Source organism: Megalopta genalis, chromosome 7, assembly GCF_051020955.1.
Source record: "Megalopta genalis isolate 19385.01 chromosome 7, iyMegGena1_principal, whole genome shotgun sequence".
Taxonomy (NCBI): Eukaryota; Metazoa; Arthropoda; class Insecta; order Hymenoptera; family Halictidae; genus Megalopta; species Megalopta genalis.
Genome location: NC_135019.1, coordinates 9105517 through 9125711, shown reverse-complemented (window position 1 = coordinate 9125711; position 20195 = coordinate 9105517). Strand labels below are relative to the sequence as shown.

The window sequence follows — 20195 nt, the reverse complement described above, 5'->3', positions numbered from 1 at the left end:
TCGGGTCACCCTATATACGCTTCGCGTTTCCCTATATTGGAATAACTTCATCGAGAAATGCGTTGGTTCGTTCGATAATCGCGGAAGAGACGGCGAGAAAGAATTTATCGGTGTGATAATTGCAAAGTAGCTCGCATTAAATAACGCTGCGGAAAACAACCGATGAATACGGTTATTTCATTATGTTACACTCTCCCTTGCGACGTTAATTGGATGGTCACTGACCCGGCAAAAACGCTGGGGATATTGTTACCTTCTTTTTAAGGTGTGTCGATATGTAAATATATGATAATTGGCTTCGATTTCGCGTTATTCTCCGCGGGAATTTAATTATGAAACTTTGATATCGCGATGAAATTACGGAGAAGTTTTTGCGCAGTTGGCGAAGTCGAGATAGGTATTATTGGACTGCGGATCTTCGCGCAAACTTCGATTTTTATCTAGAATAAACTTGCGTCGAGGTGTATATATATATATATATATATATATATATATATATATATATATATATATATATATATATACATATTTTTAATTAACGCGAACGTAGACGTTTCCATCGCCTCGCAACAGCGGCGTGTAGATTGTTGAAAATGTTAAGGTACCAACCTACCGAACCGAAAGTTCTAAAGAATGAAGAACGGAACGGAGGGAGGTGTGTTAAATTTCAGCTGACTCTGTATTTCACGAATATCCAGGGATTTTATGCGTTACAAATACGCAGAAACCCGCACTCCGGCGTGTTCATATTTTTGTAGAAATTTGAGGAGCCAAAAAGACTGCGGTAGAATTTTATTTCCGCTTCTAATGGATTCTGTGCACGAAAAATAAAACGGAGCGGCTTGGAAGTTCGATTAACTATGTATTCCATAAGCCCCACTCTCTCTCTCCGGCAGATCTATGTTTTTGTAGAACGTTGAAGAATCACGGATTTTCGAGGAAAATGGTATTTTATTTAGCGACGGATTATGGTCATGACAGAAGCGAAGTCGCATTCAATTCTAACGAAGATTCACAGGCTGAATATTTAGGTGATCGGTGATGCAGAAAATTGCCCTAATTCTGCCGTCCTAAGCATGTCCGCTCCGAGCATCCTTCGTTTCCTGAAACGAATCCGTAGGCAATTTCGGGCGCACTGGAAACTGTAATTGTCAACCGAAGAATGAGTAGTTCGCACGAATATCTCGTCATGTTGACCGACTTCGAATGTCATCCTCTTCCAATCAGCTCGAGAAATCTGCGAGGCGCGCGCGGAGATCTGAAAATGGCTCGCAGTTAAATAAAGTAATTGAAATCCCCTTTGACCGCGTGACCAATTCGGTTCACATTTTATCCCGTTGAAAGCACATGGCCCGATGAAAAAGAAAAATGCTAAATGCCATGAATATTTATACCGTATGTTTAGTTCAATAAATCGAACAATCGCGCGGGCTTTCACGGATTTCGACCACTTTTTAATTTGTTTTCGCGCGGAGTGTATTTTTGCAGTTCCACGTACACCAAATAATCCGAGCAATGTTAAAATAGGTACGAGTATTTCGTAGCCGGTTTAATCGCTTCTCGTTTCCATTTTTTACTTTTTTCTTTTTTTTTGTTTTGTTTTGTTTTCGTTGCAAAAATTCGAAAACCAACGAATCCCCAAGAATCAGGTTTTTGCGTGAACCGTGCTCGATGCAATTGGATCGTTATCCGGAGAAGGGGGGGGGGCAAAAACCGAGTCGTTTCCGCGCGAATCGAGGTTGCTACTCGCGAAATAATGCGGCTGTCCTAATGAAACCTCCGCGGTGGATTCCTCGGGCAAGGATTCACCGGGGTGGCCACGCTTATAAAAATTGTACAAAACGTCCGGGCTCTTGGAACAGCATCGTTCTTCACCCGGCGAAAGAACATTCATTTAGCGAGACTAATGACGCGCCGGTGGGGCCACCGAAGAAAACGTTTGATTGAATGATGAGTCTGGGGAACACGGAGACAGAGGGCAATTCGCTCCGGCGAGAATCCGCCAATCGGATACCACTGTCAGCGGCTTTTCTGGTGACGGATTAATCGAGACATTTCGTGACTACGGTTGAACTAGCGCGACTCGATTTTTCGCGAAATTTTTCACGGATCTTTAAGAGAATGTTCGGCGCTTTACAATCAAACTAGAAGACCATTGTTTGGCTACGGGTGCGATGAAAAAGTTCATTGACGGCACTTCATTTATGCACTCTCGTAAATATAGTTCTACAATCTGAACAATCGTAAGTTAAAAAATTAGTTATTTTGACAAGTTCCACATAAATCTAGTATCAATTGCCGAGAATTGAATAAATTCCATGACCGTTTCATCATCCTGGAACAAACTGACCCGGTGACCGCGGTCCGAGGACTAAGTGTCTTGTCTTTCCTACTCTTTTAATATTAGCCCTTTGCACTCGAGTGATGACTCTGAGGCATCATTGAAATTGTTCCAAGATAATTTTTATGCTATCAAAGCTTCGATATAAAAAGTTGTTAAAAGTCTAACTGCTGTATGAGAGTCACAAGACTCAATTTCATATGCATGAAATGCACTTTATCGCATCAAATGGAGATACTATAAGACAGAAAAGTTAATTTAGTTTTACAGTTGAAATCGTTTCGAATGCAAATGGTTAATATTAATACTTTATTCACCAAAGATCTATCAATAGGCTTCTTAAAGACAGAGTTATGATTAGACCGTAAATTTTATGTATTCACAGGAAAAATGGATAAACGAAACAGAATGATAAAGTGAAAAGAAGAATTTGATTATTTTCGCAGCATTATTTTTGCTGTATCAACATCGTTAAAACAATTAATACATTTATACCTAATTTCTCTTCGATATAAAAAATGACGGCAATATTTATTTTACATAAAGAATCCGCGGTCCAGTTACGACTGACGGAAGCTCAATAATTATTTCGTCGCTCGCGATAACGTTTATTACAAATTCTGTCTAAATCAAATGTTATGTACGGCGTTATATTTGACCGATCCCTACAATTTGTATGAAATGAAAAAGCTACGTTCCTCGGCAAGCCGTTTAATAAAGAGAAAAGGAACGCTAGGTGATTTTAGCGGAGATTCTTTAATAACGTAGATTGCCGAAGGGGTTAACAGTACATTTATTAATCGTAGAAAAAGCAGCGATAACGATGGTATATTTTCAATATATACCGGTCTCGTTTCACGGCTCGTAGACGTAGACGTTTGCCGTCGCCCATAAAAGCCGCATAATTAACGGATTAACCGGCGATCCCGTCGGCGTAAATGGGTCAGTAAAAACAGCGGGAAAGAGCGATGTAAAACACGCGACGTGTTATTTCGCAGGATTAAATCGATACGAGGGGATGGGGTGGCACGGTGTCCTTTACACGACGAGCCGTCACAATACACAGTGTCGCACAAAACCCAGGATCTGGAGGCTGCAGTTGCAGCTGGAGCGCTGCTGATACCGTCCGATATCTATCCGTCTCCCTGCCACCCCCCGCTTTTAACGGTTCGCTGGCCGCGCCTATGGGGTGTGCGGGAGCGCATGGTCAACCGTAGATAGCGACTTCGAGAACGACTGCCCCGCCGGAGAAATTCGGCGAGGGGTGTCGCGGAGGGGAGAGGGCACGCGGGAGGATGATACTACATACGGTCGTACAATCGTGCGGTGACCATCTGCATTCTGCGAGCCGGACCGCCGCTCCACCACTGTCCGAAACACGCGGCCGTGTTTCCATGAAACGCGCAGGTGATGCCACGGTCCGTATTCACAGTTTCCTCCCTCTCTTTCAACCGAACGCCGCGGAAAAGTTCTCGGCTTTCTGTCGCGGTCTGCAACTGGTCCGCCAACACCTTTCCCGGCGATGGCTGATCGAACTCCATGGATTTGATTAAATCTCGGGATAAATGCTCGTCCTTGATGCTGCATCTTCGGCTAGGAATATTGCGGAATATTCTGTCTGTGCTCAGGTCGACGGGACAAGTTCGTACTTGCACCGAACTTGCCTTCTTTTTTTAGAGATTCTGTCTTGGAAAATAGGGAAACGTGGTCGGTTTTGAAATTTTGCAGTCGACTGCGGGGAAGTTTTTGTTTACGTTGGTTTCGCAATGTGATTTTGTAGAGGAGAGTTTTCTGTTTAGAATCACCATTTGATGGTTGATCCGTGAATTGTTGTTGTGATTTTATTGCGAACGTAGCTACTTCAATTGGTTCCAACAGTACTTGTCCAGATCGTGTGTGATCTTATAGAGCGAAGTTGCTCCTTTAAAATGACCACTCGAAAGTCAATTTGTGATCTTTTCTTGTGACTATATTGTGAATTTTGTCACAATAATTAGCCCTAACAAATTTTCCTTACATTGCTTTCAATGCGATACTATAGAGACGAGTTTTCCCTTTAAAAGGATCACTTGTCAAAGTCGATCCCTGAATTTTCTTTGTGATTTTATTGTGAATGTAGCTGCTTTAATTAGTTCTAAAAATTGTTTTCTAGATCGCTTCAGCGTGATCTTATAAATCGAAGTTGTTCCGTTAGAATGACTATTCGAAAGTTAATTTGTGATTGTATCGCGATATAATTAGTTCGACAATGTTTTCTCTAGATTGATTCGAATGTGATCTTATAGAGTGAAACGCTCCCCCTTTAGAATGCCCTATTAATACTGAATCTCTGCTTTTTCGTCATATTTCCTTTTCTGTGAATTAAGTGTCTCGATTATTCGAAATAGATAAATGATCATGCTCGTTCGGACGATAGCATACGCGCGAAGCTAGACGAATTTCTTCAATGAAGTTTAACGCTTGTGCTATCGATCCCAATCAAAATGCTCGGTCCCTGATCTCTTTCTTTCGCAATTGCTGGCATTACGAAAATGTTTTAACAAACATCTTTATTCGAGTATATATTACAATAGAAATCGTACCGAGCCAGTTGAAACAACTCAATTACCTCCGCCGTCATAAAGCGATACACAATAGCCTCGTTTAGCGTTCGGTACTTCTAGTGTTAAACCGGTTAGACTCGTTTCCTCGGTAATCAGTCGGATAATCCCGCCGTTTAATTCCGTCGAAGAGGATTTTTGACCCGTTTCTGCTCGTCCCATCAAACGAACGTAACGGAGTAACTCACTTAACATAGTTCCCTTTGTCGATGTCGGATACGTTCCGTGGCGAAGTGTCTCCGTTAAATCGCATCGTTCCGCGCGTCGAGTGTAAAGTTCGGTTTTCTTTTCATCGTCGCAGCATCCACGGGCATCATCCACGGCGCATTCATTCGTCCCGAGTTATTCTTGTTTGCTCGTTTATCGACGTTCATCTCATCGTTTGATCACGGGTCGGGGATGCGGCCGACACAATTCCGCCGAAAGCGGCGTCAAACTGTCGGACTTGAATATCAAAGCTCGAAGAAAATATCGAGTTGGCCCGGGGAGCTCCTCTAAGCGCGCGACTCGATCTTAATTCCGTTAATTGCCCGGACGGATTTCTCTCTCGCGAAGATCAACAAGACGTTCCCGTGTTCTGTTCCCGCCGGTAATAATCTTGCGTTAGGAAATTTATTCGTTTCAATTAAGACCGGAGTTGTGATTTTTGCAAGGGAGGATCGCGCTGGCGAGGACAGAGAGAGAGAGAGCTCGACCCGTCGCATCGGTCCCGGATATTGCTCGCGCGACCATCCTCGCCGGTTAAAATATTTCCTCGTTAAAACCGTTTCAACTTTCCTCTTTTTCGCTATCCCCCGCCCCGCGCCCCGCTCTCCCTCCGCACGCAGATTAATTAGTACAACGTCGTTCGCCGAAAGAATGGGACGGAGAGGCCGGCTTAATTACAATTCCAAGACACCGTAAGTTTCGTAATAACTGGGAGCCGCAGCGGCGGCGTATAAGTAATGAATCCAGATGTCGTCGTCGCCGTCGAATCTCGGATCGAAAAATGACGAGCCAAGTTTCGTCGCCTTTGTCACCCTGTCCGGATCCTTTCGCTGATCCCGGAAGAACGAAGGTGTTTTCCCAGCTCTCGCGATTGTTGTCGTAGCTTTCCGAGAAATTGTTATTGCTGCTTGATGAAATGTGAATACATTCTCCAGTCGTTGTATAATAAGCGAGCGAAGTTTGAAATGATAATACCTGCTGTGATTGTGTTGCTGAAAATTCCCTTTAAATTGCTTTGCAATCCGAGCGCGGAGCTAGGCAAACACTTTAGGGTGGAAAGTCGACCGTGGCGCTCTTGGTATTATCGCTGTAACTGTCGGGAGAAGTTGTATTGCTGCTCGAAAAAATTTGAGTGTATACTTCAAATGTCGCCGAATAAGCGCGCAGAGTTTTGAATTATAATGCTCGACAGGTTTCTTTTGGAAAATGCTCGAAAGGCACCGTGGAATCTGAGCCTGAAACTGGGATTGTATCAATGATGATCCTATTATACTATATATATGTATACATTTGATATATTCTTCGATAAATTATAATATAAAGAATTAGCCCCGTAATTAGAATCAAAATTAATACGATGTAATATTAAAAAATGATGTATTATTATTATACGAATAAGACATGTTATATAGAAATAATTCTTGGTACTACACGTAATCCATGAAATATTATTGCAGTAAAAAACAGAAAGATAAATTCTATCATTAAAAATAATATTAATTTATTTGTAAACAAGGAATGTAATCTTCTGATATAATAATCACGAGTAATATAATATATGATTCTTTTTCACTATTAACAGACGGTGACTATTCACAGACGGTGACTTCATGTAATGGATACTGGCGCTGTAACTTTGAGAAAAACGATTATTAATGCGCAAAAAATTCTGTCTACATTCTCCAAACGTTGTTCGATACATTCGCAAAGCTTTGAGTTATAATATTTCCTACACTTCCGTAAACAAAAATGCCGAAAGCTCGCCTTGTAATCTGAGCACAGAGTAAGAATTGCAGATTCCGATATTCGTATAACCAGTGCCGTAACATTCGGGAAAGCGACAATTATTTCGCGGAAAAAATTTGAGCACGTCCTCGAAACGTTGTCTGACAAGCGTACAAAGTTCGGAACGGCAACTCTCTGCAGGTTTCTTTGAAAAAAATCTCGAAAAATCGCTCTGTAATTCGAGCGTGAAGGTACGCGCGTGCCCCTTGAAATATCGGTTCCGGCGGAATTTTCGAAAAAGCTCGCGAGCCAATGGGATCCGTGTTAAGCGTCGCGGGCTCGACGCGACCTAATTTCCAACGAGGTTCCCTCGACGAGGAAATAAGAGCGCCGGCCGAGAGAGGAACGAGCGAAAAAAGAAAACGATCGTACGAACGAGTTCGGGCTACAAAGCGAAAAGTAAAACACTCTCTGGCAGGCAGAAGTTAATGTTTAATTTAAGATAGAGCACTGACTCTTCGTTTGCCGTCCCTCCGGCAGCTCCCGGGCAAGTTATACCCGCGGCTGCCTCTCCTCGAATCGATTGGATTCTCGGCCGGCTAACGTCGAACGAGTTTCGGGACCCGTTCGGGCGAAATTAATTTTTTCTGCTCGAGGAGTTCCACCGCATCGTCCGAGCCAAGAATCTCCGGCCCCGCCTGTTCCCTATTTGCTTTGTTATCGTTGTTATTGGGCGTAGACGATTGATTCGCCAACTTCTTACCCGATCGATCGCCGAATCGCTTCGGATCCACGTTTCAGGATCTTGACGGACAATCTCGAACGTATCTCGAACATTTTGTCGAAGCGTTCTGCAATTCGTTAACACGATTTGCGGGTAGAAATGTATTCTGTTGTGCGACATCGAAGGGCGGATGATCAATCCGTGCGTAGCATTTGTCGATGCCAAGATGCCTCGGCAGCACTTCTGCAACGGTATCGGCTACACACATGCACATACACACCTGGATACGACGAATTAGAAACGTATCAATCATTCACGGACAGCCCGTGACAGGATCGAACAAACTGTAATCTGATTACACGGCGAGAGCGACGATTAAAATGTAACCGATGATTCGATCACGAGCTGCTCCCGGCAAATTGTTACTTCGGGTCTGCAATTAACTCGGTTATAATTGTTGGCCAGTGACAAACTACGACTGCGGAAAGTCTCTCGTAATCGAATTAACTGCGCGCGCGCGCTCTCTCTGTTCGATCGTCCATCAATCTTTAAAATCAAGAATCCCGAGGCCAATGAAAATGCCTGTCCGAGCGCATAATCGCGCGGGTTAAAAATAAGTTTCGGAATTTCTGTGCGAGTTCAGCTACTTTGCCGGGCTTTTCCGACCATCTCCGGGGGAACCGTGCGGGTATAAAAATTCCCAGTTCAGCAGTCGGATAACAGTTTACGGGACTCCGGTCTGTGATTAGCGCGCGTTTCCCGTGGAGAGGCTAGGCTCGCGGTTCAGGAGGAAGGTGACACGGTTGCGAAGAGTCCTCCGGTCGTTGTTGCAGCAACGATTCCAGACCCGAGCGTTATCGTCGGTTTGCCAACCATAGGACTTCCCATTGCTCCCTGCGGTGTAACGCGAGCTTTCCATTCTTGCGCGATAATCTCGTTGTCGAGCCTTCCGACTCCCGCGTTGCGCCGAATTTCTCGATGGGATTTTGCGGTCTTCGCAGGTAGGCATTGCCGACGCCCTCCCCTCCCGGCAATTATTACGCATGGAATACGAGCCTTTCGGGAGCTTGCCAAAGGAAACAACTTGCCGAACTTGCCGCCGCGAGCTCGCGCGTGTCTTTCGGCCCGTTCGGCCCGGCTGATTAATTCCCCGATGAAATTAGACCGCGGGCAAAGAAACTTTTACTCAAGCGGTTTAATTATCCCGCCGTTAGATAACGTCGGAGGTGCGTGCCGGGCTTACCTATCGTCTTCGAAGGATCGATAGCGGGCTTGGCCCAAGATGGCACTTGCATTGCTCGGAATGCGAACCTAAAGGACTCGGCGTAAAAATCTAAGAAAATTACTCGATGTTCAGCTTCGTGTCAGAAGCCTGTCAGATTTAATTCAGATTTTTTCGGTGCGAAATGCTAGAAAAATTGGGCTGAGAAGATTCGATTTTTCCATGCTGCTAGTTTCGCGATTTAATTAGCCCGCTCTCGTTTTGAATTATTTGTGATCGAAATTTGCATCCTAGAAATCTAAAAAAAATTACCCGCTGTCGAGCTGTGCGTCAAAAACGTATCAGATTTTTCGCAGAATTTCCCCGTGCGAACTGTTCCGGGAATAATGCTCGGAAGACTCGATTTTTCCATGCAGCTACTTTCGCAATTTAATCGGACACCGTTCTCGTGTTTAATTATTTATGATCAGGATTCGGAAGCTAAAAATCGGGAAAAATTGCCCCTCCCCTTGGTGTCGCAAACGTGTCGTAAATTCTCCCGAGTATTTCAAATCGGGTACGAGAAGCGACGACTACGTTAATTTGCGCGAGGCTTCGAGCCGTTTAAATTGCGTTGGGCGCGTCTAGCTCCGAAATTCGCAACGCGGCAAGAAAGCCTATTTGTCATCGGCAACGGCCGGCCGACCCCGGTTAATAATAATTATTTTGCTGTTCCAGTGGCTTGTTCAACGGTGACAGTGACAAAGTGTCAGGCGGCCGTGAACACTCTGCAGGCTTTCACTTACTTCCGACCCACGTGCCTCTGCAGGGAGCGCCACGTAGATCCAGATTGCAACAGCTTCCGGGAATTCCTCTATGACCATCCCTGCAACTTCGTCTCGAAGAACGGTAAGTTTCCCCCCGGACGATGAAAATTCTTTTTATCCGTTCTCGAGCACTTCTGCCAAGCGGTCGCAACTTTTCCGGCGACTTCCCGAGGATCCCGCTCAACTACCCGCCTTTGCCTCACTCTGTACATCAAATTAGAGGGTTCGCATTATCTTTTTTTGAACGGTGTTCCACCTCCCGGAGCATTCCGGGAACTTCCCCGAATAACATTCGAAGAATGCGGTGCTGATTCTGATACGTGTCGCTCGAGGAGTCGCTTTTAGGAACCGGTTCCAAAGACTCTGCGTACCGCTTACTTAACGCGTTCCTCGTGTGTCGAATTGACGCTATTGTAAAAAGATGATATAACAGGAGGCAAACACATTCGTTTATCGAATATTTTTTTTCGGGTGATAAAGGAAAACATATTTAAGCAATGTTCTCCGGACAAACTGCTTTTTCACACTTGTCACTGCGTCTACTGTGACTACTGTGTATTCTTGATTTGTTATCGTTCTTATCTATTGAAAGTTATTCATTCCGAACTATTATTAGGTCGTTAACCCTTTCGCTACGGGCGGATTTTCCGCCGCGGTACTTCTGCTGGACGGCGCGCTGCGACATCGCTGCACGCTACAAGACGCCGATCGTTGCGGGAGTACCGCAGCGGAGAACCCGCCCGTAGCAAAAGGCTTAATCCAAATGAAGTTAAGCAAAATTGAAAAAAATAAGGCATATCTATTTATCCGTTGTTGAGAGAAAAATAAGGTGAATTAGCTTTCTGCAGTAAGCGCTGACTTTATTCGCTACAAACGATCGAACTTATGGAGGGCCACTATAGTGGCCCTTAGTACCTCGATGGCATCTTATGGAAGGCCACTATAGTGGCTCTTAGTACCTCGATGGCATCTTATGGAGGGCCACTATAGTGGCCCGTAGTACCTCGATGGCATCTTATGGAAGGCCACTATAGTGGCTCTTAGTATCTCGATGGCATCTTATAGAAAGCCACTATAGTGGCTCGTAGTACCTCGATGGCATCTTATGGAGGGCCACTATGGCCACTATAGTGGCCCGTAGTACCTCGATGGCATCTTATGGAAGGCCACTATAGTGGCTCTTAGTATCTCGATGGCATCTTATGGAAAGCCACTATAGTGGCTCGTAGTACCTCGATGGCATCTTATGGAGGGCCACTATGGCCACTATAGTGGCCCGTAGTACCTCGATGGCATCTTATGGAGGGCCACTATAGTGGCCCTTAGTACCTCGATGGCATCTTATGGAAGGCCACTATAGTGGCTCGTAGTACCTCGATGGCATCTTATGGAGGGCCACTATGGCCACTATAGTGGCCCGTAGTACCTCGATGGCATCTTATGGAGGGCCACTATAGTGGCCCGTAGTACCTCGATGGCATCTTATGTAGGGCCACTATAGTGGCCCGTAGTACCTCGATGGCATTTTATGGAAGGCCACTATAGTGGCCCTTAGTACCTCGATGGCATCTTATGGAAAGCCACTATAGTGGCTCGTAGTACCTCGATGGCATCTTATGGAGGGCCACTATAGTGGCTCGTAGTATCGAAAGGGTTAAGTATGAAATGCCTACTATACTCTATAATTTTACTGTGAGATCTATGGATTTATTGGGAATACGCAGTCGAAAAATGCCGAACAGCGCGACAGCGCTTGTCTCAATCGATTGCGAAGAGAACCAAGCGACGCGCTCGTCAATGTTGACAAACAGAACAAAAAAAATGTACGCGCGTCAGTAAAGTTGAGCGCGACACAAAATCTGAACAACGCGATCGCGCTGCTTGGAACTCAAATGGTTAATGACCTAATAGATTCGAATACAGCTTCTAAATATTGTATCGACCATAAAAGAAGCGATAATTGACACACGAGACACTTCTCGCATACTTCGTATACTTGAAATACTACGTGCTAAAAAAAATAAAGGCCATCAAGTCCGAGATCGATGTTTCCAAAACTAACAGAATAATATCCTCTGAAACTTGAAAACGCTGTCAAATTGACATCACGGACAGATAAGGGTTAATAAATGACTAAGGATTTTGAGAAAAGTGCACGAGCCAAGCGTGCATCTGTCAAATGCATTTCGTCACGTTCGAATGTCTTAGACAGTGGCGGAGAAAATATACTTGCGAAGATCGCGAGACGTTTCAAACGGACCAACAATGAAAGACATCGATCGCGGAGTTTCACTTTCTGTTTCGAGCTGGCGCAGTTCCTTCGGCTCGGCGCAATTAGAAGTGTTTGGCGATTCCGCGATCGGAAATTAGAGATTACAAATTCCGGGGAGATTCCATCGGTGGAAAAAGCTGCGACGCGACGGCCTGAATCTGGACGACAAGGGAAATCAATTAAGATCAATCCAGTTGCTGGGGGAAAAAAGGGTCGACGGGTGGCGGGGGATCGATCACAACCACGCGTTAATCCTCTAACAGGGGTTTAATCGTCACGAGGGATTCCGCTCGAAACTTCTCTCGACGCTCTCTCGATCCGGGCCAGAAACGATCCTCGGGAACTTTTAACGAGTCGCGAACACGCGTTCCGCTCGCGACGTTTCCAATAATCCCGTCTCGCCTCGTCTCGCCTCGTCTCGACGCGTCTCGTCGCGTCGCGACGCTCGTTTCTTGTTTAACCCGAAGTTCCACGTGCCGCATTACACCAGCCCGATGCAGGCCGCGCATCCGAAAGAACCGACGCGACGACTGGCTTCCACGCTCGAGCGTCCTCGAGCCCGATCCGCTTGAGCTCCGACCGCGGAAATCGCTCGCGATATTTGCTGCCGGCATTCTTCGCGACTTCTCTCTACTTTCTCTCGCTCTCTCTCTCTCTCTCTCTCTCTCTCTCTCTCTACGCGAGAAGATTATCGTAATGCCTCTCGACCGCCATCGAACTACCGCACACCGATAGTCTTTGTCACGCTCGCAATCCCGTTTCTCGGTCCCGTAATCCTCGCCCCATATTCTCAAGAACTCGCGTCGACGATCGCATTTCTGCCATTTTTATCCCGGATTCTTTCTCTGGTTATCGCAAATTTTACACTCGCTGCGTGCTGTTACGTATCGGTACCTATTATGAAACACCGCGCAATTGTGACTCGATCTTGAAACAGTAGCACAAGTAATACAATAAAAAATAGATAGAACATACGAATGTCGATGTAAAAATTCTACCCGTGCTTTTGAACATTCTTCTTTATATATCCATTGACAGAAATAATTGTTTTGTAACAATCGGCTGTAAAAACATGTTCATTCGAATACAGGCGTTTTAAGGAAGAACATTTATGAAACACGGGGACGTAGTACGAAAACGGTGCTCCATGATAGGTACACGCTCCTATTTCGTGATTTCATTCGTATTATTTTATATTCATATTAAATAAGTGTTTCGAAGTTCGTGAGGTTCTATCCATCGAACAGTAGCATAAGCATTCAATAATAACACTTTTTAAATGTAATAAAAATAATTGTAATAATCTTAGACCCCCTGAAAAGCATACACTTTTACAAATGTACATTTTATGTACATTTCACTTTTTCTTACTTTCTCTTCTTACTCTATATATATATAATAAAAATAATATCATAAAATATATATTTTATAAATTTGATACAGTCGTCGCACAAGTACAACAAGAAAATCGAACATATATATAAGATCTCTTTCTTTTTATTTCTTCTCCTGTAACAAAAGGACTTTTTTACCCGCATACATGTCTAAATCATTGTTATCATTGTTACTATTATTATTAAAAAGAAATTAATTCCAGAAAAAAGATTGCTTCACTTTACACAGCGAATCGTCGTTCGAAATCAAAATCATCCGCTGAAATCGGTAAAAGTAAAAGCTAAGTATAAAAGAAGCCAAATAAAAACGGCTGTTTCCTTTTCCATTCAATGCGCTGCTTAACATCGTTTTACCCGAAATCAGTCTGCGAAATCATGAGAGATCAAAGATCCGGGATAAAGTCCGGAACGAAAAGAAGATCGAAGCTGTATAAACCTCTTAACAATTTTTTCCTGGCTGCCAAAGCTCGTCGATGAAAGAGGCGAGTTTTTCATCGAATTTACCGCGAGTTTGCGGAAGCGCAGCGGCGGAATGATCGCGCGTGCAACATATCGCGCGGGTGGGAGGGAGGGGAGGTGGAGACGCAGGCGGCGTGAGAAATACCGATCTACGCGTCCTCGGGATCTTTTTCTGTCTGGAGTATCGTAGGGCTGCATGCAGCTGCTTGAAAGCAGCACGCCGGTTGCAGAGGCGCGGCGAACGCGCGTTGCTTTCAGTGGACCCTGGCCCTGACTGCGTGGGTGGCTATCTTTGCGCGTTTCACGGGGCGAGGGTGGCGCGTGCCTTTGCCGGGCCTCCGCTTCCTTTCTTCCTTTTCCCCCGCCTCGAGCTTTTCCCTTTCCTTCCTTTCTTTCTTTCCTCTCTCCTTTTTTCCATCCCTTCCTTTCCTCACCCTCCTCTCTCTCTACCTGTCTCCCTCTCTCTTTCTCTTTCTCTGTTACTCTGTTCTTCTTTCCCCGAAGCACGAGAGCGAATTTAATCTCATTAAGTGCCGAAGCTTCCCGGTTTTCGAAACCGGGCGTGGCGGTGAGCTTTCATTATCCGCCGGTTTCTCCACCGTATGACCGGCTTTCAGCTTATACAACCAGGATAAATGTAATTAAGCTTCTGGCCAAACTCTTCTAATTGCTCGACTCGTTACACCCGAATTATTAAACCCCGCCCGCGACCTTCTGAGATCTCTCGCCAATTTAGGTGAGGAATTTTTCTCTGTAATTCTGGCTCGCGAGTGCTCATTCTTCTTCAACTTCTTCTTCTTCTTCTTCTTCTTCTTCTTATGCTTCTTTCAAGTCTTCTTCTTCTTCTCCTTTGTCTTCTTCTTCTTCTTCTTCTTCTTCATCTTCTTCTTCTTTCTCTTCCCTTTCTTTCATTATTGGTTAATTGATGCTCGTCTGAGAGACGAAGCGTGCTCGGTATCGGCTCTCAAGATAGTACAACGTGTGACCCGGTTTTCGGCCCGGTACGCTTCGCTCGTTACATTTTCGGCACGGTCCGGAAGATCCTTTGTCTTCAGCCGTTTTCAATTCAGATTATCGAATCTCGGTGCACTCGATTCACCGATTGCGCTCGCACGAGAGCTTGTAGCTGCGCCGATTATTCCTGTGTCGACCAGGTAATCCGCGAGAGTGGATTAAATAATGAAATTGATATTTTATTTATTTATTATCACTGTGAATAGTGTCTCGCTTTTACCGTGTAACACCGTAAGTGCCGGATCTTAACTACGATAATTAGATAATACAACGAAAGGAATTATTTTCTTTTTAACTTTATTTAAATAATTTGAAAATGGAGAAGATATATAAGAGAATAACCTAGTTGATGCACATTTTGGTAAAGTAACGAAAGGAAATTATACAAATTTTGTGAGATCCGATAATTAGAAAATTGCGAGAGGGGGGAACGTAAATTAAGAAATCAAAACTGTTATTTATTTATTTATAGACACTGGAAGGATTAAGCAACGGTCGAGGCTGTCCTATCGATAATTCCACTAATTCAGAAACGATCGAATTTCGTCGCAATCTTCTGCGGAAAAATCCCCGAACCATATCCAAAGTTTCCAATTATCCCACCGTGATCTCAAGGTCTCGCTCCTCGAAATTATCAACTTTCTCTGTCCGTGACGTATCGGGCTAATCGTCCGGAGCGGTCCTGGGGCCGAAGAAGGGCTGGTTTATCGGAGGGGGCGACGACCGTGGACGCAACAGAGGAAAATTTGATCGAGGTGCCACTCAGCCGGGCATTTCCTCTCGATGAAAAGAAAAGGGGTGGTCGTGGGTGGAAGGGTCGGAGTCGCGGCCCTCGTCGAAGAAACAAAGGGATCGCGATATCTTTGACTGCGGCCCCTTATATAACCTCCGCGCCATTGCGGCTTCGCCTGCGATCTCCATTGTTCATTTTCCCGAGGGCTCGCTCGTCCGGGCCGTCGAGTCTTTTGAGCATTTCCGAACGATTCACGGATAATTCCCAATGCGCTTCTTTTCACCCACGTCCGCTGTTCCAGCCGTGATCCTTTTTTCCACCGGTCCTCCCTCTCGCTCCCCTCTCTCTCCTCCCGCGGAGATCTTGTCTCTGACTTTCTCTCTCTCTCTCTCTCTCTCTCTCTCTCTCTGTCCGTTTCTTCGTCTCCGATCTCTCACCGATGCTGAAAGAATGGCTTTCTTCTTGCCTGTCGATTCCGCGAGAGAAACTTCTTTTTTCTCTCTATATCGGCCCCCGCCACCGTACTCCTTTCCACTCCATTATCCTTACTTCATCGACGCTTTTGTTTATACATTTCCCGCGCACACTTCACCCGCCCCGATATTTCCTGCAGCTTTATTTACCGAATATAAAAAGCGCGGGGGCTGTCGTAACTGCCGATTACTCCTCTTTCCTGCCCCTCGATCAGCCGGCGAATTAGCCCGCCCCGTTTAATTGTGATCGCTTTTTATTATCGAAGAGCCTTTGAAATTATTCACGGGAAACTCCTCGGTTCGCGGTTCTCCCCCGAAAATAAAACTCTCGTCCCCGTACTTAACGCACCACGCCTTTCCTTCTTTCTTTCTTTCTTTCTTTTATTATTTCTTTCTCTCTTTCTTTCTTTCATTGATAAGAGAATGCCCTTTATTATTTTCTCGGCCGTCGTTTTGCGGCACCGGCGACGGCGCCGGTGTCCTCTTATTGTTTTATCTCATTGGCTCTTCGCGGACCACTCCTGTCCTTCTCTTTGTTTGCCACCTCACCTCCCTCTCCCCCCCCCGCCCTTTTTTCAGTCACAGCACCAACAATTATTTCCGCGCGTCCCCTCCACAACCAACTTTTTTTACGCGTTAATAATCAACGAATTCTTTCTCCGGCGAGACTATTGTCTACGCGAAGCGCAGCGTCGCCCACGCTCGGCCACGGCACGCTTATTGTCCGCAGAGATCTTATCAGGCCCGCGAAAATTCTGCGGGATTTGAATGATAAACCGGCCGAGTCCTTGCCAAGAGATCCCGGCCGGCGATCCTTGCGGACCTTTGCATCGGATTGCGAAAACCCGGACGCGTTATCGTTTCCAATTTGAATATTGCTTGCCGGCTGGTTTCCCGCCGGCATCCCGGCTGCTGCATCGGTGCACTTATTGCCGGCTCGAACGTCGAAAAGTGTTTTAGTTTTAGGCGGCTTCTCTTCGCTCTATCTGTCGTCAACATTTCGTAATGTGGTGGTTGCTTAAAGTGTGATCGATGATCGGGCTGGGCGTTGAATATGGATTATTTTGTTTATTTTGATACGCTACGGTGGAAGTGATCTTGGACCGGATAATTCATTTTATACGAAAATAGTATGTGGTCAATATTTCCTGCTTCGTGAGATATTTAGAATTTTATATTTTAGCGTCGCCGTTGCGATCAATACCGGATTTCTCTCCGCGAAAATTTCATCGCGGCGAACACTCTACATTTTTGTCATTTTTGTAAGAGAATTTTTGTACAAATTTTAATTACATGTTCTAACGAATTTCGCTGGTCTGTTAACCTTTACGCCCCTTAGTCGATCACAGTCTCTATTTATATTGTAGTCTTCTTGCAGTTTCGTTATATCCATGTGAATTTATAATAACTTTTACAATTTAACTACATTTAATTTCTGTTATTCGCGCTCAGATCGCGCACAAAAATGGACAATTTGGGAAGAAAAGGTACGATCATAGTTACCGATTGCCAACAACTATAAAAACGAGACGCAAGGCTCGATCAATCGTATCTCCTTTTCCCATATTGTCCATTTTTGTGCGCAATCCGAGCGCGAATTAGGGAAAAATTACTGTATTTACATTCGCGCGTGCTCTTCTTTTTCACCGCACTCATTCACTCGTTTCACATTGCCACTACACATTACTTACCAAAATAATTCCTTATCATCCTAGGTATGATCCTATCACTTACACGCCAGCATGCAAACAGTCTCACACATTGCAATCCTATTACAAATCTTTCATCATCCTACCCATAACCCATTCTCGTACATCTACGCACACCACTCGTACGTTCTCCACTGAAAGATCTAACTGTCCATCAGATTGGACTGTATCCTTGGCCCAGGGGATATCTGAAACGTAATATTGGACCTCTGCAGGTCCTCGCAATAACCGGATCACCTAATATCTGTGTGCAATGGCAACACACATATTCAGCAAATCCTATATATTCCGTCGAAATATTTTAGATTATTACCATTACGCTGTATCTATTTTTATACATGTACATACAATTATAGCAAATTCTGTAATAGAGCCTTAGTGCGTGATCCGGCATACCTTTAGTCATCCTACGATTAAGGACGGTCCCTTATTTACAATCGTATAATTTTTGTAACGATTATATGATCACCACAGTATCACGAGATTATTCGAGCCTCGCGGCTCGTTTTTATAGTTACCGATTGTCAACAATTATAAAAACGAGACGCGTGGCTCGAATAATCTTCCCTTTCCACATTGTCGATTTTTGCGGCAATTTGCGCGCAATCTGAGCGCGAATGAGGGAGAAACTATTGTAATATGAATTAGTAATTAGTAGCGCGGTCTCACAGACCGGCAACACGTTGAGCGCAGCGTCAGCCCCCTTGGGCTGACAGTGGACTTTCCATTTGGGCGATGTGAGTCCGCTTGGACTGACAGTGTACTTTTTTTTGGACGGCGTCAGCTCCCAGGGACTGACAGCGTTTGGACGGCATCGTCGCATAGGACTAGCCGTATCAAGGTTAAAGTACAGTAATTTCTCTCTAATTCGCGCTCAGATTGTGTGCGAGATTATTCGAGCCTCGCGGCTCGTTTTTATAGTTACCGATTGTCAACAATTATAAAAACGAGACGCGTGGCTCGAATAATCTTCCCATTCCACATTGTCGATTTTTGCGGCAATTTGCGCGCAATCTGAGCGCGAATGAGGGAGAAACTATTGTAATATGAATTAGTAATTAGTAGCGCGATCTCACAGACCGGCAACATGTTGAGCGCAGCGTCAGTCCGCTTGGACTGACAGTGTACTTTTTTTGGACGGCGTCAATTCATAGGCGCTGATAGCGTTTGGACGGCATCGGCACATTGGACCGGCCGTATCAAGGTTAAATAATAATGCAGGAAACGGAATAATGCCGCCTGAACGGAAAACCCAGGAAAATCGGCTCCGCGGTTAACGCGTCAAGGGTTCGACACGAGCCTTACGAGCCGGGAATGCATAAAAGTGCGCAGTGTCGCGGTGCACCGAAAACGTTAGAACGGCGCCGATTCGTCGTAGACGTCGCTGAAAATCCCATTAACATAATCCGACGAATTCTTGCAGACAATGACAAGTACCCGGACTCGCTGCTCAGCTGCAATCACGCGCTGAACGTGTGCGTGCGCGACGAGCCGTGCAGCCAAATATTCGAGGACTTCAAAAGCAACTGCAAAGCGCGGGAGGGCAAGTGCCGGATGGAGAGCCGGTGAGTGGAAACGTTCCGTCATTACCATAGTTTATTCTACTTTCGGCGATCGCCCGAGAGTGTGAGTTAGGGGAACGAGGTTCCGCGATTTTCGTCTGAAGACGTCCGTGAGCTCGCGAGTCAATATTTACGTCCGCCCATTCTCGCGGAAAAATGTTTCCCCCCGGGGTGCCCCGGGAAAATTCGCCGCGACGCGACGTTCCGTTCCGCGCAGCACCCCGCCACCTCGGCCTATCCGCCGGTATCCTTTCATAATTCAGGTTAAAGGAAGCACGGAGTGCTCCTTTTGAATGTCAATCAAAGAAGTAAATTTCTTTGCAGCGCGTTGAATCTCGTTCTTACGGTCGCGCGCGAGCCTCCCTCTATTCAATGCTCCGCTTGAAAGAGCGAAAGCGAGACGGCCGGCGAACGAGAGACGCCTAACTTCGTCCCTTTCTTTCGCTTTGGGTTTTCAATGTCACTCGGCATACGCAGGCTCTTTCGCGGAGTTAATGCCGCTGTTCGCCGACGTTCCCTTTCTTCGCGAGGGCGAAGACGTGTGTTGCCTTTTACGCCGAGTTAATCGGTCGCTGCATCTATCCTGCGCGATTCGCGCAATCCCCTTTCTTTTCTACGCATCAGCTGTTGACGCGCGGAATTTCGTAACCCTTTGCACCCGAATCGCGACACTTGGGCATCGCTGAAGATTGCCGCGTTGTTTTTCAAAGTAGTTTTTACATTATTATTCAGTTATTATTATTCATTCATTATTATTGTTCGATGTAGATATTGTACGAGAAAATAGTCGGAATTTCGCGTGCATTCGATTCAAAAATCACGCGAAATAATTATAATATAAGTTGAAAGAAGTACTGCAAATTCTTTCTAATTTGTCTTCAGCTTGTAAACGAAAACGGACGCGCCTCGTTTTTATAAATCGTTGACAATCGGCGACTATAAAAGAGAGCCGCG

At 45.2% G+C, this 20195-nt stretch overlaps 1 protein-coding gene across 3 annotated transcripts in view; it reads left to right on the top strand.

Annotated features, from left to right (window-relative positions):
* Positions 1–20195, top strand: part of Gfrl (Glial cell line-derived neurotrophic family receptor-like) — a 595741-nt gene that overhangs the window by 264729 nt on the left and 310817 nt on the right. For all 3 annotated transcript variants that reach the window (XM_033485389.2, XM_033485390.2, XM_033485392.2), the window contains exons 3-4: positions 9537–9707; positions 19103–19244. In XM_033485389.2, coding sequence (XP_033341280.1) covers positions 9537–9707; positions 19103–19244 — 313 coding nt within the window. The remainder of the gene's footprint in view (positions 1–9536; positions 9708–19102; positions 19245–20195) is intronic.